General features: G+C 35.3%; 4 protein-coding genes across 5 annotated transcripts in view; 2 read left to right on the top strand and 2 right to left on the bottom strand.

The window, feature by feature from the left end:
* Window positions 1-2,899: 2,899 nt before the first annotated feature.
* LOC120423737 (actin-related protein 2/3 complex subunit 4) lies at window positions 2,900-3,968 on the bottom strand. 2 transcript variants are annotated; one of them, XM_039587658.2, is made up of 3 exons: window positions 3,836-3,968; window positions 3,165-3,772; window positions 2,900-3,105 (listed from the first exon to the last, which is right to left on the bottom strand). In XM_039587658.2, the coding sequence occupies exon 2, from the start codon at window positions 3,756-3,758 to the stop codon at window positions 3,252-3,254; it is 507 nt and encodes a 168-aa protein (XP_039443592.1). In that variant the 5' UTR covers window positions 3,759-3,772; window positions 3,836-3,968; the 3' UTR covers window positions 2,900-3,105; window positions 3,165-3,251. The 2 variants fall into 2 exon arrangements, with proteins under 2 accessions (XP_039443592.1, XP_039443585.1); XM_039587651.2 differs by having other exon boundaries at window positions 3,165-3,775; window positions 3,836-3,962.
* An 8,446-nt stretch (window positions 3,969-12,414) lies between these two features.
* LOC120423779 (lachesin-like) overlaps window positions 12,415-26,811 on the top strand; it is a 115,202-nt gene continuing 100,805 nt past the window's right edge. The window contains exon 1 of the mRNA XM_039587701.2: window positions 12,415-13,287. The gene's annotated coding sequence lies outside the window, so the exon portion shown is untranslated. The remainder of the gene's footprint in view (window positions 13,288-26,811) is intronic.
* Window positions 13,368-14,162, bottom strand: LOC120423789 (hepatitis A virus cellular receptor 1-like). The gene is made up of 2 exons (XM_039587709.2): window positions 14,019-14,162; window positions 13,368-13,955 (listed from the first exon to the last, which is right to left on the bottom strand). The coding sequence occupies exons 1-2, from the start codon at window positions 14,061-14,063 to the stop codon at window positions 13,455-13,457; spliced, it is 546 nt and encodes a 181-aa protein (XP_039443643.1). The 5' UTR covers window positions 14,064-14,162; the 3' UTR covers window positions 13,368-13,454.
* On the top strand, window positions 18,173-18,954 carry LOC120423797 (uncharacterized). The gene is made up of 2 exons (XM_039587718.2): window positions 18,173-18,328; window positions 18,392-18,954. The coding sequence occupies exons 1-2, from the start codon at window positions 18,284-18,286 to the stop codon at window positions 18,890-18,892; spliced, it is 546 nt and encodes a 181-aa protein (XP_039443652.1). The 5' UTR covers window positions 18,173-18,283; the 3' UTR covers window positions 18,893-18,954.

The raw sequence follows: 26,811 nt of genomic DNA, 5'->3' as shown, positions 1-26,811 counted from the left end.
TTTTAGAGTTGTAATGAATTTTAATAAGGAGCTTTCAAGTTATAAATTGTTTTTTTTTTAATTTTTAGACTTGAGCAATTCTCTACCAAAACCGGAAATGGATTTTATTTGTATTTTTTGATTTGGCTCAAACTTTGTGGGGGCCTTCCCTGTGTCCAAATAAGCTATTTTGTGTCATTGGTTCACCCATACAAGTCTCCATACAATTTTGGCTGCTGTCCATACAAAAATTGTATGTAAATATTCAAACAGCTGTAACTTTTGAGTGAATTTTCTGATCAATTTGGTGTCTTCGGCAAAGTTGTAGGTATTGTTGAGGACAATTGAGAAAAAAATATGTACACGGAAAAAAAAATTTGCAGATTTTTTTATCAACTTTTTTTTCACTAAAACTCAATTTCCCAAAATACGTATTTTTTGATTTTTGAGATTTTTTGATATGTTTTAGGGGACTAAAATCCGCAACTTTTGAGCTATAGAGAAACATGGTCAAAAAATCTGCCGCCAAGTTATGAATTTTTGAAAAAATAGTGATTTTTGGAAAAAATCCAAATTTCATGCTAAAACAAATTTGAAATCAATTTTTAATGCAAAATTGAATTTGCAATCGAAAACTACTTTACAATTTTTTTGATAAAGGGCTTCGTTTTCAAGATATAGCCACCGAAAGTTTGATTTTAGCAAAATATTTGCAGTTTTTCGATTTTTAAAAATAGTGACCATGAGCGACCATTTCTAAAAATATTTTTTTTGAAAAGTTCAGAAAATTTGCTATAAAATTGTCTAAGAGACATTGAAGATTGTAACTCGGGTTGCTGAGATACAGCCGCTTTAAGAAAAAGAAACACGAAAATAGAAGTTTTCTAAGTCTCTCCAAAACAACCCACCATTTTCTAATGTCGATATCTCAGCAACTAATGGTCAGATTTTCAATGTTAATACATGAAACATCCGTGAAATTTTCCGATCTTTTCGAAAAAAATATTTTGAAAAAAATTAAATCAAGACTAACATTTTAAAAGGGCCAAACATTGAATATTACGCCCATTTAAAATGTTAGTCTTGATTTAATTTTTTTCAAAATATTTTTTTCGAAAAGATCGGAAAATTTCACGAATGTTTCATGTTTTAACATTGAAAATCGGACCATTAGTTGCTGAGATATCGACATTAGAAAATGGTGGGTTGTTTTGGTGAGACATAGAAAACTTCTATTTTCGTGTTTCTTTTTCTTAAAGCGGCTGTATCTCAGCAACCCGAGTTACAATCTTCAATGTCTCTTAGACAATTTTATAGCAAATTTTCTGAACTTTTCAAAAAAAATATTTTTAGAAATGGTCGCTCATGGTCACTATTTTTAAAAATCGAAAAACTGCAAATATTTTGCTAAAATCAAACTTTCGGTGCTTATATCTTGAAAACGAAGCCCTTTATCAAAAAAATTGTAAAGTAGTTTTCGATTGCAAATTCAATTTTGCATTAAAAAATAACTTCAAATTTGTTTTTGCATGAAATTTGGATTTTTTTCAAAAAATCACTATTTTTCAAAAATTCATAACTTGGCGGCAGATTTTTTGACCATGTTTCTCTATAGCTCAAAAGTTGCGGATTTTAGTCCCCTAAAACATATCAAAAAATCTCGAAAATCAAAAAATACGTATTTTGGGAAATTGAGTTTTAGTGAAAAAAAAGTTGATAAAAAAATCTGCAATTTTTTTTCCGTGTACCTATTTTTTTCTCAATTGTCCTCAACAATACCTACAACTTTGCCCAAGACACCAAATTGATCAGAAAATTCACTCAAAAGTTACAGCTGTTTGAATATTTACATACCATTTTTGTATGGACAGCAGCCAAAATTGTATGGAGACTTGTATGGGTGAACCAATGACACAAAATAGCTTATTTGGTCATAGGGAAGGCCCCCACAAAGTTTGAGTCAAATCAAAAAATACAAAAAAATAAAAATGGTCGAAATCGGCCGATTTCGTAGAGAGTTGCTCACTTGTGAGTTTTTATATCTAGACATTTTTTGAAACACAATAGTTTATTGGACGTTTTCAAAAAAAAAAAAAAAAACTCTAGATATGTTTGAATTTTTGAGTATTTATATTCTTGTGTTTTTAAACTGTTGAATAATTAATAAATTATTTACGAATTTAAGAATGTTAGGATTTTTTTTTTTTTGGTTGGGTGATCCAGCTGCACATCGTTGATGTCGAAACCTCTAAACTGGGCCCTCGTCCTGTAACGTCCGTCAGTAGCCTTGTCGCACATTACAACTAGAATCAGATCTGCCAATGAATTAGTACACTTCGACCAAATAAACACTGACGCTGTATGGATCTGACTCTAGAATAAATGCACAGTTGTGTGTTATTCATAAGTCCAAAATATTCAATTATTCATATAAGTCCAAATTTTCATTTGCGGAAAACTACCTAACTTGAATTGAATACAAGATTTAAAGCAAGCTATCCGAAAGCTACTCTTATCTCAAATCCCCGACATTTTAATTAATAGCCAAAAAAAAGTTTCTTGTAAAACCTGTCTGGCTTCTTTAAAAAAAAATGAATAACAGTTGGTATTTTACAAGTCGTGAATTCAAAAAAAGACGACCATTTGATCGTCAGAATTCCAGTAGATCCTCGATTCACAACAATGGTCGATACAATCATAATCCGACAACCGTTAGTTCAACAGATCAACGAACTTAGTCCGATATAATTTCACTATTGATTGATCGAGACTCTACGGAAATTTGGACAAATCATAATGGTATTTATGCTACTTGAATGAAAATCACCGATTCTGATAGAATTACTAAATTCACTGTTACTAATCAAAGAGTTAACCTTCAAGGACATTTCTCAATCGAATAAAGTCTATGACGCTGCTGTTTGAAGAAGGGTTAATCTAACGTACTTACATTTGGCTCATGATTAATCGGATACACTTTAATTCGTAGTAACTGTAATACTTGAAACTTGTCTTCTAGAAAGGGTTGTTGATTTTTTTTTTGTTTAGCCTTAGCTTATTCGTTCCACCTCCGATTGCTCGGAATCTTTGCTCTACTATTAGATCCTAAAATAAAGAAGAACATAACTGTTCCGTAAAGGAAGGGGATTAATCGCTGATGAGTCATAGTTTTGAGACAAACTTACCTTTCACGATAAAAAAAAACACGTTGGAATTCCAAAATAAATTGCTCTCGTTGAATAAATGCGCGCCTTTCCCACCCACGGCACCCCTTAGAACCGCTTCAGGAACTCCTCCGAACAGATACGGGCGCGCGCGTTGACCGCCAGCTTCATTTCGCTGATTTCCTTATCAATCTCCTCCATAAAGTGAATTACAAAGTCGACCAGCTTGTGCTTGTACATCTGCTCCGTGTGAAAGTTCGTAATCAGGAAGCTAATGTCGTAGCCCTCGATCGGTTTCCGCCGCAGGATGATAAAGTTCTCCGCCCGCATCATCATGAACCGGGTGAACTTGTGGCACAGGATCTTCTCGATCTCGTCGGCCTGCTTGACGGCGATGCTGATCCGGACCGAGTTGACCGACGTTTCGATCAGGACGCGTTCCTTCTCGTTGCGCGAAATGACCACCGGCGTCAGCAGCAGCTCCTTGCTGGACCGCACCTCGACCTCCGGCTTGTTGTGCCGTTCGACGACCTGCGAGGAAAAGTTGGTCAAACACATCGCCGCGGTCAGGGTGTGACGGACGGCCGTCAGGTAGGGCTTGAGCGTCGCGGCCATCGTAAAAGGGGGTGCTGCTGCAATCGAAGACACGGGATTAGGGAAATCACGCCGCAAACAAATTCAATCAATCTCACCTGATTTTGCGGTGGAAATTTGAAAGGAAATTCAGGCTCAAAAACCACCTCCCACTGATATCGAATTTTCTCGCTTTGATTACCTTTTTTTACGGTGCGCGACAGCTCATGCAATTTTGACAGTTCCTTCTAGGGAGGGGAACGCAGGGGAAAATGGAACGAACGCGCCCTTCAGAGTTGCGAGAGTTTGGAGTGCTGCCTGCATTTAGGCGCTTGCAGAGAAGGTTTGTGCAAACCAAGCTGAAAATAGATGGCACTTGAGAAAGTTTTTGATATAGGTACTGCTAAAGTTATTTTCAGAAAAGATCCGGTTAGTTAAATTTATTTTTTTTGCTTTGTAGGTTAACACCTCACAAATATTCTTATCGCGCAAAAAGCAAAAATTAATTGGTTTTTAGGTCTCTTAAAAAAACTCCAGACTAGACCGACGAATAGACCATTATTTTTTTGAATCAATTTTGTAATATTTTAATTCTTCAAGTCTTCTTGGAGTTTTAACCAACTTAATTTTTTTACACTTCAAGCGGTATATGCACTTCGGAAGGAACCGGTCAAGAAAAAAATCAAATGGGCAGCAGCTAAAGCAAGCCAGAGAGGGTGAAGAAAAGCCCCAAGAAATCGCTCCCTCTCCTTTGTTCTGCTGTTCGTAAAACTGTTTCTTGACCCCTTTCCTTCCGATCTGCGTACTAGCCTATACAGTCCAGACTCGATTATCCGAAGCCTTGGCAAAATTTCACATCGGATAATCGAATCACGATTATTTTTTTCGCCGTCTTATTTTTGGTTGTTGAGCTTTATTTTGACCCATTAACTACTTTAAAAGTATTTAGAATTTTTAAATCCAAGATGGCGGCCTAAATGGCCATGATAAAATATTGAATAAATGCATCTTTTAATTAATTTTTACTAAAATGGGGTCACAGAACTCGAATTTGATGTTTAAAGTAAGAGAATAAAAAATACGATTTTTTTTTTAATTTTTGTTCGTGATTTGATTATTCGAAGTTCGGATAATCAAACTTTGGATTATCGAAACTTTTTTTACCAGAATTCTCGTCCAATTTCCCATAAGTTTACCAAATACAAAAAAATACTCTCCCGTATTTCAACAACATTCGAAATTAATGTGTTGGACTTCAGATAATCGAGTCTGGACTGTATATAAAAAAAAAAAAACGATACAACCTTTTTTAACATTGTCAACTTGTTCCACTTTTTTTTAATGTTCAAACTTCTTTTAATACAGTCTAACCCTAGGTCCAGACTTGATTATCCGAAGTCCAACACATCAATTTCGAAGTTTGTTGAAATACGGGAGAGTATTTTTTTTTTGCAATTCCACTGTGAAATTGTCAACTTTTCCTGCCCTTCTGGAGAAACGAAACGGCCTACTTTTCCCTACCAAAAATAACAGAATGGAAAATTAATACCTTTCAATAACAGTGCTGAAAAGTTCTACTTTTCAGCACTGAAATGGGTGCTGAAAAGTTGAACTTTTCAGCACTAGTATCGAAATAGTAGTTTATGCAACAAGTTGCAAAAAGAAGATTTTTTCAGCACGAGTTGTACATTTATCCAACGAGGTTCACCGAGTTGGATAAATACGACGAGTGCTGAAAAAATCAAGTTTTGCAACGAGTTGCTTACAACATTTTTTGCAATTCCGAAAAACGCTTATTTAATGGAATTTTATGTCAAACATTCATGTGTTTAGTAAATTCATCGTTCAAAACAAAACAATATTGTTGTATTTGGCAAACTGATGGGAAATTGGACAGAAAGCTCGTAGAATTTCCTACAAAATTGTATTTGACCACTTTTTGATACGATTCATTGCCAATGTTTCAGTTTTCAAAATCTTTGAAGCAAATTTATAGGAATTTTTTTGATCTCTTCGAAAATAATATTTTGAGGAATGTCACGTAATCAATAAATTTTTTTTAGTGGAAATATGTAACTCCAAAATAGAGCACGATATTGAAATGTTTATATTTTTTTTTCAAACAAGAGTATACCTATTTTTTACGAAATGTCCTAAGCAACTTTGCCCAAGACACCAAATCGATCAGAAAATCAGTTGTTAAGGCTATCGGGCAGCAAATCCAATATTTTTGGGAAAATATTTATTTCTCGAATTCTAAGATGTTTTTCAAAAAACCGTCTTTAACATATGTGGACAACATCCCAAAGTATTTCTGGGTAAAATTTGAACATGATACTTTGAGTTTTACGTAAAATATTGGCTATTTAGTGGCATGTTTTGGTATTATGTCGAATTTGCATGAATATTTTGAACTTATAAAACACATAGGGTAGGGTAGTCATCAATGAGACACTTTTGGTTTTCAACTTTCAACGATTTTTCTAATTTTTTCATCAGCATGTTTTAATGAGCTTTTTGTTGCATTTTATTTCTTTTAGTGTGTTCAAACATTGACCAAAATATGAGATCGATCCGACATCTACAGCCAGAGTTATTCAACTGTCTCATTGTAGACGCACTTGGCAGGAACAATGAGACAGCTGGGGAACAATGAGACACTCTACGAAAATCAATATTTTTCTAGTAAAACATCATGTTTTTGCATTGTTGCATTACAGGTAACTTGCCTTGAACATTTTAGAGCAATTTTGCCAACATGAAACTTTAATTAACAAAAGTTATACTAAAAAGTATTTAAATTTTGTAAAATCCATATATTTATACCAAATAACTTTGAATGTCTGGTTAAATGAAGTTAAAACACTATAAATATGCCAAAAATCACTTTCAATTCATGTTTTGAAAGATTTACATGGATTTTGAAATGTTAAATGAAGAAAAATCAAAGTGTCTCATTGTTACCCATGGGCTAACATGAGTGGGGAACAATGAGACAGCCCTGGATTCTGGGTATATTCTAAATTTTGGTCAAATCTACTGAAAGGACATTGTAGCCCAACTCAATCCCTATGGAACGTCGAAAGAAATTTGAAGAAATATTAGTTTTGGTGTAAATGGCAGCCTACGAGCGAAAAAGTATTTTTTGTCCATAATTTACTTTTACACCCCAGAATCAAACACTTATGAATAACTTTTCAAGGGAGCGTCCATAATCAAAGCCACTAATATGGCAGACGTGTATCCCGTAGACATACCTTTCCCCCAAATATGAGCCTGATTGGTTGAAACTACGACTTGTGAGAGCTATTTTATCATTGTTCCCCGTGTCTCATTGATGACTACTCTACCCTACTTATACTCGAATAGCCTTGTTTTGAACAGCTGCCAACATTGTAGGAAAACTTGTATGGACGAACTAAATTACTTTTTTGATCATAAAAAAGTATACTCCAAAAGTTTCATCCAAATTTAAAAAAAAAACAAAACAAAAAAAAATATCGTTGTCCGAAGTCTCAGAGATTTGCAATACTGGTCAATTGGGTACTAAAGCCCTATGTAAATTTTTATGTACAACGGTAAAAAACGCGATTAAAAACCATTTCTGATCACTTTTTTTCATTTTAAAGGCTGATACGCAGATGGGAAGGAACGCAAAACTCCATACAAAAAAACGCCCAAGAAACGGTCAAGGAAAGGGTCACGAAAAGATTTTTCTTAAGCGGTACGCAGCTGAAAAGTAACAGAAACGGAAAGATTGCGTTTGACGTTTCTTCGCGCGGTGCTTGTTTGTAATATGTTTTGATGAAAAAATCAAAGAATTGTAATTTTTCTTTTTGAATGCGACTGATAATTACAAACGTTTTTTATAATTTTGTATTGGAGATAATAATATTTAAAATTCCCGCCGAATCTCAAAAAGCAGAGTATTGAAACTAAAAGGACAGATTTAGTTTTTCGGTCGAAATGGAGCAAAAAAAAAAATTGTCTTTATAGATGTCGGCCATCGTGTCACCAACAATTTATTGCTAGTACCAACCAGCTACCTCTGGATTATGAGTCCCCTGCACTGTCCGATTTATCCACACTCGCGGGACCAAAATGAAGTAAATCAGAGTGAAATTAAACTTGACAATAATCATACAAATATCTATGTTCTTACTGAAAATACAATAATAATCTGAAATTTTTAAATCCAACCAAACAACAAATTCAAAAATATGAAAAAAACAAACATTCCAGAAATTTCAAATAACATTTTTTTTAATAATAAAGAAAATTTCAACAAAAATCTGAAATTTGGAAAATCAAAATAAAAAATATGCAGAGTTGAATAATAGTTTTAATTTTTAACGTTTTTATAAATTCCATAGATCAAAAATGTTAAAATTCGAAACGAATGTACAAGTCGAAATTCCAACAGTTTTAAAAATCGTAAATATAGAAATTCGTAAATACAAATTTACGAAAACCTCGAAATTTTAACAATCAAAAACTCTATTTCTTCCAAAATTAAAAAATCCAGAATGAAAATTTAAGAATAAAGAAATTTAAAAAAATTTTAAAAAAATAAAATTTAAGAATTTAAGAATTTAAGAATTTAAGAATTTAAGAATTTAAGAATTTAAGAATTTAAGAATTTAAGAATTTAAGAATTTAAGAATTTAAGAATTTAAGAATTTAAGAATTTAAGAATTTAAGAATTTAAGAATTTAAGAATTTAAGAATTTAAGAATTTAAGAATTTAAGAATTTAAGAATTTAAGAATTTAAGAATTTAAGAATTTAAGAATTTAAGAATATAAGAATTTAAGAATTTTAGAATTTAAGAATTTAAGAATTTAAGAATTTAAGAATTTAAGAATTTAAGAATTTAAGAATTTAAGAATGTAAGAATTTAAGAATTTAAGAATTTAAGAATTTAAGAATTTAAGAATTTAAGAATTTAAGAATTTAAGAATTTAAGAATTTAAGAATTTAAGAATTTAAGAATTTAAGAATTTAAGAATTTAAGAATTTAAGAATTTAAGAATTTAAGAATTTAAGAATTTAAGAATTTAAGAATTTAAGAATTTAAGAATTTAAGAATTTAAGAATTTAAGAATTTAAGAATTTAAGAATTTAAGAATTTAAGAATTTAAGAATTTAAGAATTTAAGAATTTTAGAATTTAAGAATTTAAGAATTTAAGAATTTAAGAATTTAAGAATTTAAGAATTTAAGAATTTAAGAATTTAAGAATTTAAGAATTTAAGAATTTAAGAATTTAAGAATTTAAGAATTTAAGAATTTAAGAATTTAAGAATTTAAGAATTTAAGAATTTAAGAATTTAAGAATTTAAGAATTTAAGAATTTAAGAATTTAAGAATTTAAGAATTTAAGAATTTAAGAATTTAAGAATTTAAGAATTTAAGAATTTAAGAATTTAAGAATTTAAGAATTTAAGAATTTAAGAATTTAAGAATTTAAGAATTTAAGAATTTAAGAATTTAAGAATTTAAGAATTTAAGAATTTAAGAATTTAAGAATTTAAGAATTTAAGAATTTAAGAATTTAAGAATTTAAGAATTTAAGAATTTAAGAATTTAAGAATTTAAGAATTTAAGAATTTAAGAATTTAAGAATTTAAGAATTTAAGAATTTAAGAATTTAAGAATTTAAGAATTTAAGAATTTAAGAATTTTAGAATTTAAGAATTTAAGAATTTAAGAATTTAAGAATTTAAGAATTTAAGAATTTAAGAATTTAAGAATTTAAGAATTTAAGAATTTAAGAATTTAAGAATTTAAGAATTTAAGAATTCCTGAATTTAAGAATTTAAGGATTTAAGAATTTAAGAATTTAGGGATTTAAAAATTTAAGAATTCCAGAAAAAAATTAAACATTTGTACCAGCCTTATTTTATAATTTCCAAATTTCCTAACTTCCTAATTTCCGAATAGCCTAATTTCCTTATTTCCTAATTTCCATACTTCCAAATTTCCTGATTTCTTAACTTCCTAAACTCCTAATTTCCTAGTTTCCTAATTTCCTAACTTCGTAATTTCCTGATTTCCTAATTTCCTAACTTCTTAATTTCCTAACTTCTTAATTTCCTAATTTCCTAGTTTCCTGATATCCTAATTTCCCAATTTCCTAATTTCCTAACTACCACACTTCCTTATATTCTAATTAACTAACTTCCTAATTTCCTAATTTCCTAATTTCCAAATTTCCAAATTTCCTAACTTCCTAATTTCCTAACTTCCTAATTTCCTAACATATTATTTTCCTAATTTCACGAATTTCTTATTTCTGAATTTCCTATTTTCCTTATTTCATAATTTCCTAATTTCCTAGCTTCCTAATTTCCTAACATATTAATTTCATAATTTCTTAACTTCCTAACTTTCTAAACTCCTAATTTCCTAGTTTCCTAATTTCCTAACTTCCTAATTTCCTAACTTCCTAATTTCCTAACTTCCTAACTTCCTTATTTCCTAACTTCCTAATTTCCTAGTTTCCTGATATCCTAATTTCCCAATTTCCTAACTTCCTCACTTCCTAATATCCTAATTTAATTTCCTAACTTTCTAACTTCCTAATTTCCTAGTTTCCTAATTTAAAAAATTTCCTTATTTCCTAACATCCTAATTTCCTTACATATTAATTTTCTAATTTCTTTATTTCCTTGTTTCATAATTTCATAATTTCCTAATTTTCTTTATTTTCTTTTTTTTTACTAATTTACTAATATCATAATTTCCAAATTTCCTAATTCCCTTGTTTCCTAATTTCCTAATTTTTTCATTTCCTTATTTCATAATTACATAGTTTTTTAATTTCAGTTTTTCTTGTTTTAGAATTTAAGAATTTCTAAATTTGCTTTTATTTATTGATTTCTTAATTTTGTTTATAATTGTTGTTAAAAGTTTTTGAATAAACATTTTTAATCTATTTAATTTTAAGTTTTGAATATTTTTAATCTTTTTATTTTTTCCTCGAAACAACCTCAAGCGCGCACACCGTCAATCGCGCTCATACCGAACTGTCAACTTTTCTTGGGGGGGTCACGAAAAGAACACGCAACATTTCTTGACCGCGTTCCTTCCGATCAGCATACCGTACTTAATGCGAAAATTTTGTTTGACTAGACAACATTTTTTCGATGGATCAACTATGGTCCCCTTGGTCTGCTGTCAAGCTGTCAAGTAGGAGCTTTTCTGTCAAGAAGGACCGCGAGGTTAATTTTTCAAAATTGATTTAAAAATCCATTTTAAACTCTATGTGGTCGTACAAAGGGTCATTGTACTCAGAAAAATAAGCTTTATCGCTGTAAACAATAATATCAGCAATCTAAGCTTCATTTTAGGACCCAATTCTGAAAATTTACAATCACTTCGAAAAAATATTTAGAAAATTTTGGGATCAAAACTAACTTTTCAAAACGGTGTAATAGTGCACTTTATCAAAATTGCTGTAAGGTACTTTTCGATTACAAATACGTTTTTTTTCTATGGCTCAAAAATTGCGAGTTTTTGTTCCTAAAACAGGTCGTTACCAATACAGGAGCGGCCGTGGCTGACTGGTTACGGTGTTCGCTTTGTAAGCGAATGGTTCTGGGTTTGATTCCCATCTGCTCCCAACGAGAAAGTTAAGAACACATAAATTTGAAATTATGAATATGAACGAAAAATCAAAGTCGTTCGAGGCGGGGTTCGATCCTCCGTCCTTTGGATTGGTAAGCAAAAATGCTAACCACTAGGCCATGACGTCTTGGTGAGCGTGGACTGGAATTAGGAATACTGTTGTAGATAGCGAGTTGTGGCGCTATAACCACGGCAAAATAGTGTCCAGGGCATTCGTGGAAATACAATGTCCCATCCCAGAGGGTCCCGGAGTACCAAACCTTCTTAGCATGGTGCTCCCAACGAATATAACCAAAATCTCGGAGCGTATGGTGGTGTGTCCCCACGCTTCTTCCTCCCCTGTCGATTCACAATTGTGTTGTTGTTCGAACACTTAGTGCTCAAACTCAACCCAATTACGAGTCATCTCTGCGATACGGCTTTACGCAGTAGGCCTGGCCGCTTTAACGCTTGTGATGTTTCAATGCATTCTAATGCAATGGCGCACTACACATGTTAATAAATGACAAGACGAGTGCTAGGCGTCAACTAACCTAAGGCACTCTCCAGGATCCCTTCGAAAGATTGGCTGCGCTAGGGTCTGATTAGATTAGATTAGATTAGACTAAAACAGCTCGTTACCAATAGAACAGTGAAACAAACCCGTTTCACTTGGGTAAGTAGAAGATAGACTTGAAAAAAAGTTCACATGCGTTATCTGTCCGACCTTTCAACACCTCTAACATCCCATCCACGTGTTCGTTCTCGCTGATAGCCCATTCCGTCCAATTTCCACGACCACCCGTACCAGATTGTTTACCTCACGTCCAAAAATCAACAATCACCCGACGACGCCGTCGTTCATCCCAAATCCCTTCCGGGGCGAAATTCACCCCGAATTGGTCCCCCTCAAAACAGCGCATGCCCCTCCGAATCGGTCCCGAACCTTTCCCGAGAGTTCCCTTCGGAACGGACCGGCCAGACTGCTGGACGCCCCAAAAGCGGCCGCCAGCCGCGATGATTTCAGTTTCCCAGCATCCGTCAAGCGTGTCGAACGCGAAGCCCGTGTTGAGTTGACAGTTGTCTTCGAAGAGTCCGTCATGGCCTGCTGCTGCCACCGCCGTTTCGGTTGAACTTCTCGAGGGTGCTCTGCGAAAAAAAAAGCGCGCGCGCGAAGTCGCGGCCTACTCGGATGTTTTAGGGGTGTAGGGGGTTGGTGAGCGCGGGATGCACTCGTGTGGGAGGACCACGTGAGTGCGCGCGATTTGGCCGGATGGGGGCGCCGGAATTCACCCGTGACGATACGACAAGGATGCCAACAATGACGACGCTGATGATGATGATGCTGGTGATGAATAAAGAGAAATGAAGCATAAAACGATAGCATAAAAAAAGAGGAGGAGAAGGCAAAGAGCAGTGTTGTGTACGTTGTGTTGTCTCTAGGACGGGCAAGTGGCCACCGTACGTTAATCACCGTTCCGGATGGATGTGTCCTCGTGGGGGAACAACACCCGAAATGTGTCGGAAGTGTGAGGGCAGCAACATGGAAACTTGATTGAGGTGGACTCGGTGTCGGTGCGTTTGTTACGCCGCGGAACTAACCTAGAAATAATAAAAAACGACGACAGAACAAAGTTACAGTGTTGCCAGCGCGGTTGGATTTTGTGGTTGTTCAATAAAAGCCGGAACAAGGGCGTCGATGAGCGCGGGGAAAGGAGAAGGCACGACGGATTGTGGAATATACACCAGCTGGTTTTGGCACATCCAGATAGTGCTGTGGACGGGAAATTGTGCTTTTCGAAGGGGATCGGAAGTGTAGTGTTGTCGGTCGGTGTGTGTCTGTGTATGTAACGCGCAGTGTGGAGAAACATTTTTTAATTAAAAATTTGATGTCCGTGTGCCGGTCCGGGATATTTATGTGGCCGGGCTTGGGTTTCATGGGAGCGAGATGATCCGCCGGCAAGGGTGAGTATTTGGTCCATAACCTAGGATATGGGATATCCGTGGTTGGGAAGCCGGCTAGGATTAAATCCGGTTCAAGCTGGTAAAGCTGTTCATCAACTTTTATTTTAGTACAAGCTTTTTTATTTGACTCAAAAAATAAATATTCCATGCAAATCTTGTCAATCGGCTCAACCCAACAGCGTTCCCGGAAGTCCGACGACCGTTCCGAGCAGCGTGGTCAACAGTCCGCTCAACGAGCTCACCAGCGTGTTCACCTGGGTCGACAGGGACCCGGCCACGGTGTTCAGCGCCGTGGTGGCCGTGGACAGTTGGCTGATCAGCGTGCTCGGGACGGTGCTTCCGGCGGCGATGACCGCGCTAAGCTGGGTGTTGGCGGTGTTCAGGGCGGTCTGCACTCCGGCGGCGACGGTGTTCAACCCGCTGGTGAGGGTCGTGGGAAGACTGGTTAGGCCGTTCGAGACGATGCTGGTCAAAGTGGACTGAAGACCGGTGAGCGTAGACTGGAGCTGGGTCAGAGCCGAAGCGGCGGCGCTGGTCAGGGCGTTGTTGGCCAGGGCGGTCTGGATCTGCGTCAGCAGGTTGGTGATCGTGGTCTGGAGCGATGAGGTGGTGGTTTGCAGGGTTGACAGCGCAGTGGACAGCAGGGGAGCTGGAGATGCTGTGGTGGCCTGAGTTTAAGGAAAGACTGGGGTTAGACCGTGGAATCGGGAAATCGTTGGAGTTGAACTTACCGCCATCAGGCAGGCACAGAATCCGACGATCAACAAGGCTTTCATCTTGGCGAGTAGATGCTGTTCAGGGACTATGAAGCTGAGAACTGATATCGATTGAACATCTGGGGTTTGGTATTTATAGCAAGTGTGAAATGAACTGAATTTCTTCTTATAAAAGTCATCAATTCATCAATGTAAGTTACAATTGATCCCATTGTATTTCCCACGCATTTCAAGTAGATTTGGATTGTTTACGTCCAAATTGTTCTCGAAGTATGACGAACTAAACAAATAACATGGCTTTACGAAAGCAAAGAAAATATACGCAATCAATGACGAAATTCTTTTGGTAGTATTTTTCTCTTTGAAAGTTGTAGAACTATTTCAAAGATTATTTTGTACCTTTTATCGTTCAGTTCATTAATTCGTTGTATTAAGTACACAAATAATGCTTCAGCAACGAAGTAAATGGAGTTAAATTTAATGAAAGTTCTGGTGCATGTTTGACCAAAGAGGCAGTTAAGCATTATTTATTAAATCCATTCCTTTGTTTTAAAAGTCTTAATTTGAACTTAAAATTTAATATGCCTGCAAAAACATAACAACAAATAGGCATTTTGTAATTGGATTGATAATTTCGGTCGAAACTTCATTTAAAATAATCTAAAAACTAAAGAAATTGCGAAACATGTCTGGAAGAGTGCCAAGTCTACCTTAATTCTGTTGGACACTTGCAAAATGTCGCATTTGCAGATTTATCTGCCAACCTGGCAACCCTGATCAGCGGAGTTGCATGGCCATGGCCAAGCAATTCAAGGAAAACAATGTAAAAGGGCCGAAGCCGAAGTGTAAACAAAGAGTCTATCCTGCTCACGTCAGTTGATGTTTACATTAGGAACGAGCAGGATAGGGATACATTTTTTTTTGTATGGAGCGTAACACGGCCTCAAACCCCTCCTCCCCCTCAACTGCGTTACGCAATAAAAGAACGCTCCCTAATAGATGCTAGAATTCGCAAAAAAAGTGTCCGCGATGTTTATGGATTTGATCGATTTGTTCGGCGATGGTAGATTTTGACAGATTTTGCATTTTTGAACAATGGAGCACCCGCCATCTAGCAGTTTTTGACAGTTCGCTTCAAAAGAAATCCCAGTTATGTAACTCAATCTGAATTCTGAAACGGAATTCAATTCGGATCGCAACAACCGATTCCGTGTACGTATCGGTTGTTGCGTTTGAAACGGAATACGTAAACGATTCGAATTGAATTCCGTTTCAGAATTCCGATTGATTTAACTGGAATATATTGCAGAAAAAAGCAAAATCTGCTCGACGACGAAGCACCAGTGCTCCATTTGGGAAGAATTTTTGATTAAAATGCACGAGTTGAATTTTTATGTAAGGGAGCATTCTTTTATTACGTAACACAGAGGGGGGAAAGGGGGTCGGATGCCGTGTTATGTCCCATACAATTAAAAAAAATTGTAATGAAATTTTGTTACGAGGAAGGATATCCGATTTTTTGCTTTACGTAATAAAAGAACGCTTGCTAAATTCATCCTTTTTCAGACCCAAGAATCCATGATTAAACAAACTTTTGAATTAATTCATGACCTTCATATTCGTCTGCCAGATTTCTCCAGATTTTTTTATCGGTATTTGGCAAGATGATTTTCAAATTTGCCCTGGCAACCCTGACATTGAGTACGACTACCCACTGAGAAGTTTGGCTGGAGATCGAGCCCGAATCGAGTCGAGGCTCGTGCCAAAATTCTCAGGGTATATATAAATACAGACTACAGGCATGCCAGATTTTGCAGATTTTCAGGCACATCACCAAAGCGCAAATGAGTTTAACTTGATAGCAACATTATATTGTCAAATTTTTTTTTTTACAAAAGAAGTCAAAAAAATTTCTTGGGTTATTCATGAAGTTAAAAATTTAGTATCAAAAATCTGCAAGGGAGCGTTCTTTTATTACGTAACGAAAAAATATTGGTAACAAAATTTCCATACAAATTTATAAAAAAATGTATGGAGCGTAACACGGCCGTCGACCCCCCCTCCCCCCCAACTGCGTTACGTAATAAAAGAAGGCTCCCTAAATGTGGCATCCCTGCTACAGAAAAACAAAAAAATACTTACTTATTTGATTTTGGTTTCAAAAGTTGCAACGGAACTGGAAAAACACAAATCCGCATAACTGATTTCAAGAGTATTTAAAGAGAGTTAAAGAAATGCAAAAAAAAAAAATTGTTGTAAATTGTCTTTTCCTGATTCGTTTTCACCTTGATAGGATTTCAATTTGTTTTTGGAATATTTTCCAACAGGTAAGGTTTTTCTCAAGATTATCATTTTTAAAACATGTACTGGGGTAGGCCACACAAAGTCCATGCACTATTTTGGAATAAATTTTTTTTAATAGTGTTTAGAAAAATAGTTACGTTAAAAATTCTTAGTTTAAATTCCGGGGTGACTTTGATAGTCATAGTTTTTCTTGTTAAAATCATATTTAAGATGTTCAAACTTTATTTGTACGTTAAATGTACCATCACTAAAGTAGCTGATATAGTTTTAAAGAAAAAAAATCAATGTTTTTATTTAGTTAACTATGTTTATAAGCTTTTTAACAAAATACATTTAAATTTTAGGTAAAATTGTTAAAAAGTCGGAATTTTGCCTGAATTTTTTTTAAACTCGTTTTGTGTAAAAAATTATCGATTTATATTGCATTTAATACTGAATTCAAAGCACGAATCACAAGTTTTCACATTTTACATGAAATTTGTTCAACTGAAATTGCCTATAAATATGGAGTTTTTTTTAAATTGTGTTTCAAAAACACATATATTTAATATTTATAAACTTATTTAACCTTCTCCTAGTGGAAAATTGTCCAATGAATCCGAAAATGCATTCCGTTTAACGATTCAAAATTCATGACACTTTGAGAATTTTAAAATAATGACTTTCATCAACATTTTCTTAACTATAGTTAACTAACTTTTTAAACTTTTCAAAATTTTATGAAAAGTTCTTCTTGAGGTACTTTGAACACTTCTCTACCACGGTCAGTATGATTCTAAACCATTCCGTACGTATTTTAATTGTACTCTTCATTTTGCGGAAAAATCTCGACCCTATCAAAGTCACCCCGGCTATCAAAGTCAAAAACCAAGAATGTTTACTTTTTATTCTGTGGTCTGACAGTCTTGGTCTGATAGATTTGATCTGACAGCAAAAACAGATGGTAAGCTAGTTTGCGTGAGATCGGGCTTAGATAACTGTATTCCGGGACTAAAAGTTGCATTTCTGCAATCCATAATATTCCGGAAATCTCTGAATTTTTAAACTTATCAATTTGCATAAGCATTATTTTGATATCCATGGGTTTGTACACCTAAAATCCGATTTTTTAGTTTGACATCCCTTTTACACGAAGCTCACACCCATTACTGAACGTGTGCTTTGATAGTGTGCGTGAGCGCCGTGTAAATGGTGACAGTTCATATTTAACGTTTTAGTTTGACTTATACATGTCTAACCCACGGGGGTCAATTGTCGAATGATAAAATTCTTTTGAAATTTGCCAGCATTAATAAATCTTCAAAAAATACAATTTTTAACGTGAATCCCATCATTGTAGAAATGTGTAATATCCACTTTTGGAAAAATCTAGATTTCTCTGCCAAGTGGTAGAGAACGTTTCAATGTATCATTTGAACATAAATGTCACTGAAATATTGTTTGGTTTTGGCAGCTGATGCGAAAAACTAAACGGCTTATGCATTTTGGACTATAATGCTAGAAATACCATGAATACCATCAAGGGATTTTGAAACTCACATTGGGTTACCCCTTCCCAATCTTGATCAGAATCGAGGGATATATTGAGGGTCTTATTTAACTTGGACACGCTTCATGTCGAAACAGTTACATTTATCAATACTTGATATTTCGAAGAAGGTTCGGTTATTCGGAAATATTTGTGAAAAACAAGCAAAAAATAAACATACGTTCAGCACAAGGACAGTTGACTAATTGCAATTAAAATTGAGCGTATGTTTCATGAGACCGCCTTTCTAGAACGTACCGACCAAACGTAAGCAGCTGAAATCTTGCACGCGCAATTTGGAAGAACACAACTGGTTCAATTGTTTTCTTGAAAATGTGATGAAGTTGATCAAAGTCTATTCCACTTTTGGTATAAATACCTAACCCCAGATGTTCAATCGATATCAGTTCTCAGCTTCAAAGTCCCTGAACAGCATCTACTCGCCAAGATGAAAGCCTTGTTGATCGTCGGATTCTGTGCCTGCCTGATGGCGGTAAGTCCAACTTCAACGATTTCCCAATTCCACGATCTAACCCCAGTCTTTCCTTAAACTCAGGCCACCGCAGCGTCTCCAGCTCCCCTGCTGTCCACTGCGCTGTCAACCCTGCAGACCACCACCTCATCGCTCCAGACCTCGATCACCAACCTGCTGACGCAGATCCAGACCGCCCTGGCCAGCAACGCCCTGACCAGCGCCGCCGCTTCGGCTCTGACCCAGCTCCAGTCTACGCTCACCGGTCTTCAGTCCACTTTGACCAGCATCGTCTCGAACGGCCTGACCAGTCTTCCCACGACCCTCACCAGCGGGTTGAACACCGTCGCCGCCGGAGTGCAGACCGCCCTGAACACCGCCAACAGCCAGCTTAGCGCGGTCATCGCGGCCGGAAGCACCGTCCCGAGCACGCTGATCAGCCAACTGTCCACGGCCACCACGGCGCTGAACACCGTCGCCGCGTCCCTTTCGACCCAGGTGAACACGCTGGTGAGCTCGTTGAGCGGACTGTTGACCACGCTGCTCGGAACGGTCGTTGGACTTCCGGGAACGCTGTTGGGTTGATTTCTTTATTTATTAATTTCGAAGACAAATAAAATACCTTAACTTATCAATTGCTACAAACACTCTTCCTGTCTCAATTCTTCCAGAAGAACACCCTTAATCTGTTTGCCGGAAAAGTCTACCCTCAAAATCCGGATGTCAAAACTATCAGACAGTGTTGTTTCTTCCTGGCCACACTGTTCGACTTGAAGTGGGTCCATGTTGGGTTGGTCAAATAAAAGCTGGTTATCTAAACTGTACCGGCGGTCTCCCAAAAGCTGGACCGGATTTTCGGTAATCGAATTGTGGCCACCTCCCTCCACGTGGTCTGGCGAATGTTCGGAAAACTTTGCTCTTAAAAAAGTCGGTCCAACACCCCTTTCGCCTTGTCCGTCGCAGCAGGCCTTTGCCGAGGGTGGAAATGAGATTTGAATTTTCCGGTAAACTTTTCCCTTTTTGGGTACACGATTCAGGCTGGCTTTTTTGAAGGTTTTGCGGGGGTTGGACGAACCGGGCAGGGTTGCCAGCCGTCGGAAAAACTTTTCAAAACATTGATTGAATTATGGGAGTTGCCGGCGCAGAGGGTTTCGGGAAGGAAAGATAGCACATGTTTTTCGGAACTATGTACAAAGTAGGCGTTGAGGGATTTGATGGTCATCGTTATAAATTTCAAATTGTTCAAATTGCCAGACTAAATGTCAAACTCAGAATTGTCTGAGCAAGCGAGTCGAGAACAAGTGCATTGTCCCTTCAATTTGGCTTTGCGTAATTTTCCGTAAAACTGGCAGCCAAGTGGCGCTCGCCACGGTTGCCAGTTGACTTTATCGTTGGCATGCTTTGATAGCAAAGTTGCGGGGTCGAAAAAAAGGGACGCATCAAGTGGAAAATGAACATTTTCTGGCTTGGATGGTCTTTTTTCCCTCACGATGTCATTTGTTGAGTTTGTAATTGTTCTGTGCATCGAGGTGAAAAATTGCTTGAAAGTCTTTTAAGAACGCACTGTCAAAAAACTGTAAAAATTACATCTTATCATGTTGACGCAGATAAACACATTTTTACTGAGAGGTTTGCTTAAAAAATATCCGAAATCAACATTTTGACTGAAATTTTGAAACAGTTTTTATTGTCCAAATAAAGCATGTTGCTCTCCCTTCCAAAATCAGTTCCAAATTGACAAGTTCAACTTCTGTCAATAATGGAAAATATCACTTCACGGCAAAACATGTCGCAAATTGAAGATTTTTTTTCCACCTCCCACTTCAAGTACAACATCAAACACGACAGTCGCCACTTTGGACATTTTCACCTCCGTGTCACTTGAAAAATAGTGTAAAAGAGAGAGAGCAAGTGGGAGCAAGAAAAAAGCAGGAAATGAAGCCATCAATAATGTAATAACACTTGTCGCAATCAGATCGACACCGGCCAGGTGTGTTTTTGTTCTTCTTTTTCTGCTTTCGGTTTCAACACATACACACAACTTGGCACTTTCATCTCGTGACTTTTCAACACAGTAAAAACCGTGTAAATTTACCCTATAAATGATGTAATTTCGAAGTTTACACGTAAAGAAGATAAAATTACAGAATTTCGAGCAAAAATTGGTACTCATTTTAAGATGTAACATTACCATTATCCTTTTACTGTGCATGGAATACCTGTGCGCCAGTAGGCGATGACGAAAGGTTGCTAAAAAATGATCAAATTTCCGCTCTCACTCCTATTTCGGATGACGCCTACTTTGCTAGTGATATTTTGACCTGAGAGCTGGATATCAGGCCAAAAGGTCAAGTTTGAATTTAAACTCACTCTTTGAAAAGATGAGCCAACAAAACCATCGAAAAGATTCGTTTTTAAGAGCAAAAAAAAGTTTCTCAAATGCCCCCTTCTGTTGGCATTCACTCGAAACAGTTGTTATCAGTTTATCGAGGAAATAACCCCGAACAGAACCTTCCGTTCGATTTTCCAATTGGGTGGAAAAGCCGTGTTGAAAAGTTGGCAACTTTTGTTTCCTTACGTTTTCCTTCAGGAAATACATTTGAAAACGGCTCAAGTTGATGAAAGCTCAAATTACGTTTTTAATTTATTTTGAAATAAACATCAGCATAGCATAGCATTGGTTTCTACCCGTAGTTGCTACTCTGTTATTGACCAGGACCTCCAAGAATTGCTCCGTGGACCACAGATGAAGAGTGGAAACCAATCATCACCACTTCGCAACTTTCAAATGTCCCTATCATGCTAGTCAATCACGGCGCCGGCCACGACCAGTGGTAAGACACGGGGAAGTGGATAGGAATTTTAGTCCGATACTTGAGTGATGAAGACCGCTAAATCGGCTGCGTCTTCGACAAAGTATCACGTGAAAACATCAACCAAAAAAGTGTTTTTCATTGTTGACCCATAAAATATATTTTTAAAGAGTTTTTTGAAATTATATCATTTATTCGACTTGTTTGCTATCGACATACCTTGATCGATACATAACTTTGTTTTGGGGGTGAAAAAGTTATCGAACACTGAGACCTGGGTGAAACGACTCACCCAAACACACAAACATCGACGAGAATTGGCACTCACAGTTTGGCGTTGATAAAAATTGTTGTAATTATTAGTTGCAATGATTTTACTGTGCTTTCATTATAACAATTTCTGAGGATTTTATTTATTCTTGTTAGATATCATAACACTAAATTTAAGATCAATAAAACTGTATTTTAATGCATTTACAAAACTGAAATTGAATTTTCAGTTATGTTTCACAGTAAATTTTTCAAAAAACTTTCAAAATACACAAACATCGCCCACCCTTAATCTGGGTGTTGAAGTATTTCCCCAACCTTCTCCCCATCGTCGTCACCGGGAACGTAATAAATAAATGTCTGAAAGCTCTGAACTTTCGCACCTCGAAAACCCCTTTTCGCTTTTTTTTTCCCTGTCGGCAGCACCACTGCTCTGTGACAAGCACGTGTTTTTCGAAAAAGTTTTCTCGGTAAAGGGGTAAGGGGAGAGTCAGGATCTTCATCGGGTCAAAGTTGGGCTCTTCGTTGATAGTGAAGACTTTTTTTTTATTATTTTGGTTGAATCATCTCTTTAGGTTAATAAGTTGGTCAGAAATGAGGGTAAATTTTCAATAGCATCTTAAAACAGTTATTTAAAAAATCCTAATTTATGTAGTATAAACCAACCTTACCTTTAAATTTAACTGAATTTATCTTTTGTACCCTACAACACAATTGGATTAAATTTCGAAGTGGAGTCTAACTAGAATTTTCTTCTTTTGCCGATAGTCATGTCCTAAAATTTATAATTGTTCGAATGGAATAAAAAAATGTTGGAAAAGTTTTGTTATTAATGTTTAGCAATTTGAAAGATTGCAAGAAAACTCATTGTTTTTAAAAATCCCTTTTTTATGAACATTGCACAGTAGCCTGTCCCATTTTGAGGTCATGTCGAGGAATTTCAGGTGCTCACTTCTTAAATGATAGATTATGATGTTAGGAACAATGTTTTCTTAGACAAGAAAAAATAATAAAATACTTTCTCGCACCCCCTAGTCGATTTACTGAAAAAAGTCACTTTTTTGAACAAATTTTCTAAAATCGCTTGGAATCAATACAAAAACTGATTCGATCTGGTGAGTATTATCTTCAAACGATAGGTTTTTGTCCATAGATTAAGATGCACTATCAATATTGGACCAAAATGTAAGTTTTTGGACTCTCCCAGGCGGATTTGTGTCGAAAAAATTGCATTTTTTCGAAACTCTTTTCAGAAATGTTCATTTAATTTAGGGTAGCCTATTTTTCCAAGTGAAACCAATACATGCAACTTGTAGGAAATTTCATGGCGAACATTTTTCCCTCTGAGAAAATGCAATTTCGACACTCCAGAGTCGAGATATTTGCGTTTTAGTGAGGAAAAAAGTGCCAATTTTCAAAATTTCTCAGAATTCAGAAGCAAGGCCTACTAATTACACGACGTAGCAAGCATGTGTCTCAAAGGTCAGGGTATGCTTTTTTATAGTAATTTTGGCCGCTGAATCCGAATCTGAAATCAAATTTCGTGTAAACAGTGATGTTTTGGAGCTACACCCTTTTGGAATGTTATTTGCGTGTTTAAGAGGCAGTTTTTGTAAATATTGCTCGGTTTGTTCTAGAGGTCGTATCGAGGTGCTCCGATTTGGATGAAACTTTCAGCGTTTGTTTTTCTATACATGAGCTGAACTCATGTCAAATATGAGCCCTCTACGACAAAGGGAAGTGGGGTAAAACGGGCATTGAAGTTTGAGGTCCAAAAAACATAAAAAATCTTAAAATTGCTCGCATTTTAGTAAAACTTCATCAATTCCAACTCTCTTAGATGCATTCGAAAGGTCTTTTGAAGCACTTCAAAATGAGCCATAGACATCCAGGATTGGTTTAACTTTTTCTCATAGCTTTTGCAAATTACTGTTAAAAATTGTTTTTTTTTAAACCTCAATATCTTTTTGCAACAGCCTCCAACACCCATACTCTTTTAGTTCAAAAGTTAGGGAATTTCATGGACTCTAAGCCTACGGTTATAACTTTTTTGGCCAATCGCAGTTTTTCTCATAGTTTTTCAATTTTTCTATAACAAACATTTTACAACGTTAGTTATTGTCCTGTAGGCATCCATAGCGGCACTTTTTAGTCTCACTTTTGTCATATTCAAAATCCTCGGAAAATTCAAACTTCAATGCCCGTTTTACCCCACTTCCCTTTGTCGTAGAGGGCTCATATTTGACATGAGTTCATCTCATGTATAGAAAAACAAACGCTGAAAGTTTCATCCAAATCGGAGCACCTCGATACGACCTCTAGAACAAACCGAGCAATATTTACAAAAACTGCCTCTTAAACACGCAAATAACATTCCAAAAGGGTGTAGCTCCAAAACATCACTGTTTACACGAAATTTGATTTCAGATTCGGATTCAGCGGCCAAAATTACTATAAAAAAGCATACCCTGACCTTTGAGACACATGCTTGCTACGTCGTGTAATTAGTAGGCCTTGCTTCTGAATTCTGAGAAATTTTGAAAATTGGCACTTTTTTCCTCACTAAAACGCAAATATCTCGACTCTGGAGTGTCGAAATTGCATTTTCTCAGAGGGAAAAATGTTCGCCATGAAATTTCCTACAAGCTGCATGTATTGGTTTTACTGGAAAAAATAGGCTACCCTAAATTAAATGAACATTTCTGAAAAAAGTTTCGAAAAAATACGATTTTTTCGACACAAATCCGCCTGGGAGAGTCCAAAAACTTAAATTTTGGTCCAATATTGATAGTGCATCTTAATCTATGGACAAAAACCTATCGTTTGAAGATAATACTCACCAGATCGAATCAGTTTTTGTATTGATTCCAAGCGATTTTAGAAAATTTGTTCAATAAAGTGACTTTTTTCAGTAAATCGACTAGGGGGTGCGAGAAAGTATTTTATTATTTTTTCTTGTCTAAGAAAACATTGTTCCTAACATCATAATCTATCATTTAAGAAGTGAGCACCTGAAATTCCTCGACATGACCTCAAAATGGGACAGGCTATTGCACAGTGGTCCAGAACGCAAAATTAAGTGGAAAATGGATTTTCCGAAAAATGGTGACATTTTGAAGCTTTGGTGTCTTCAGAAGAGTTGTTGCAAATGGAAAAGGGCAACTTATGAATTGGGTTAAAAATTAGGGTAGTTCACGATTAGGGTGATTTTGAAAATCTAACTTTTCAGGAATATTTTTGGGAATTTTTTCGTCTTCTGAAAAGTTTTGAAAAGTTGGCTCGCCAATCCAAGCAACTTTGTCGAAAAAACCAAAATTTTATCTCGTAATCTACGCTTTCTACGACCAAATTTAGAAAAAGCATTTGAGCAAACCTTCAAAAATCTGTTTTTTGAACGTAGCAATTTAGGGTTAAGTTTTAGAGAAAAGTGTTGTTGGGAGCACTTTTAGAGCTCTAAAAAACGAACATTTTTATTCTCTGACAAGTCAATTTGGCCATAAGGGTAAAAAGTTACAGCCATTTTATGGTAAAAAATATGCAAATTTAAATCTCATGTTTCTCGAAAAGGCGCTGGCCAAATTTAAGGCACCAGGTTGCCTAGTAGGAGATCTAGCACAATAAACGCGGAAAAAATCCCAGGAGTATTTTTTTTAAACTCGAGATATCTTCATTTTAAAAAGTCTAATTTTCAAGGGAAAACCATATGGAACCACCCTAACGAAATTCTAAAATTGTCCAAATATACGTTTTTCCATGTAATTTTCCCCGCTGAATCTGAATCTGCCCTCAGAATTGAGCCAAAGTGTCAAAAAATCGATTTTTGGTCATATTTTAGGTTTTATGATAATTTTCATAGAAAACCTAAATATGACCAAAAATCGATTTTTTAAACCTGTGCATTGCACATGTTCAGTAGAATTGAAAAAAAAACCCAAGAAATTGATTATTTTTATTTTTTTTCTGTGAGTTTTGGCATTTTTTCCGACACGAGCAGTTTTTTTATAATTATACGTGAAGAAATTTTTTAAGCCTTTATGAAACCAATCTAGTCATTTTCACATGTGCCTTGCTTGATAAAAAAAATCTACGCCTATTGATGAAAAATATTGATGTTGTGCAAAATAATTATTGGATAGTTTTCCCATATTACTAATGTGCTTTGTAAAAAACACATTTAGTTTTTTATGCTTTTCATGGATTTTTTTTAGATTTTCACAAATAACTTGTTGAGCTAAGTAGCAAATTTTATAAAAAAATAATTAAATATAATGGTAAGCGCAAGACCATTTCATACCAAAACATTAAAAAATATCCAACAAATTTTTTGTTTTTGATGTTGGATAGGCCGTTGCAAATAGTTTTTGAAGTTGATGTCTCTCGACTCAAACCAAAGTCGAGGGGAAATAACCATGATTTGAAAATTGAATGAAAAAAGTGTTGTTAAATACATTATACAATAGTCAAGTTGTATTGCAATCTTTAGTTCTGAAATATCTAAGAATTGGCAAAAAAAAAAACGTGTAAAAACAATAAATCAAAACATTTATTGAAATTTCGAAGTTGTTTGATAATATTTTTTTAATTATGATAAGGTGACTACAAATTTGATTTCAAGTTTTTTTCCCTCCCCTTCAAAATGTCCTTAATAAATCAGGAAGCAAAAAAAATAACTATTGAGTAAAAAAATCATTGAACAAACTTGTAAAATCAATTGAAAACAATCTAGAAAGCGTTGTATAATGCTTATTTATGTTCTTTTAATTAAATAAATAAATTTTAAGCTTTTAATGTTGAGACCACAACAAAACATTTTAAGAAAAGAAAAGTCATAAATTTATTGAGATTGTGCAACTTTTTATACTAGCATTACTATAGATAATGATTTATAAAGCATTTTGTGATACCATTCACTTTTTTTTTAAATCAGGCTTGAGTTTTTTTATTGTTACCAGAAACGAGGGACACTTTTTTTGAAGTTGTACCAACCTTAAAAGTTTTGTAAATATTGTTTTTGTTAAAACACAACTTATAATTTTTAAAGTATTTTTACAAGGCAACTTTTATTGTGTGCTTTTTTCAATCAAATTTAAAGCTATAGTGCATGACAGAAGTTTGTAAATTGTAAGTTGTACATTTTTTAAAACATAACTGGTAAATTTAGAAAGTTTTTTTAAATTTTTTTTCCGATTTTTTCAAGGATAATGTTTGAATGTATAATTTTAATAAATTGCGTCGTTTTCCAGTAAAAACCTTCTTAACTTTGAAATAAATCTTTTTTAAAATAATTGTAAAATGTCGTGAATTTTTTTTCGTCTTATTAATAAAAATAAACAAACAGCAGAAAAAAAAATTCTAAAAATTTCTTATCTTGATATTGTTAATCACATTGTTGGGTGCTGAAATAAAGCCCTTTAAAAATGA

Source organism: Culex pipiens, chromosome 3, assembly GCF_016801865.2.
Source record: "Culex pipiens pallens isolate TS chromosome 3, TS_CPP_V2, whole genome shotgun sequence".
In the NCBI taxonomy this organism is placed as follows: domain Eukaryota; kingdom Metazoa; phylum Arthropoda; class Insecta; order Diptera; family Culicidae; genus Culex; species Culex pipiens.
Note: the sequence above shows the minus strand (reverse complement) of the source record. Positions and strands in the feature narration are given on the sequence as shown.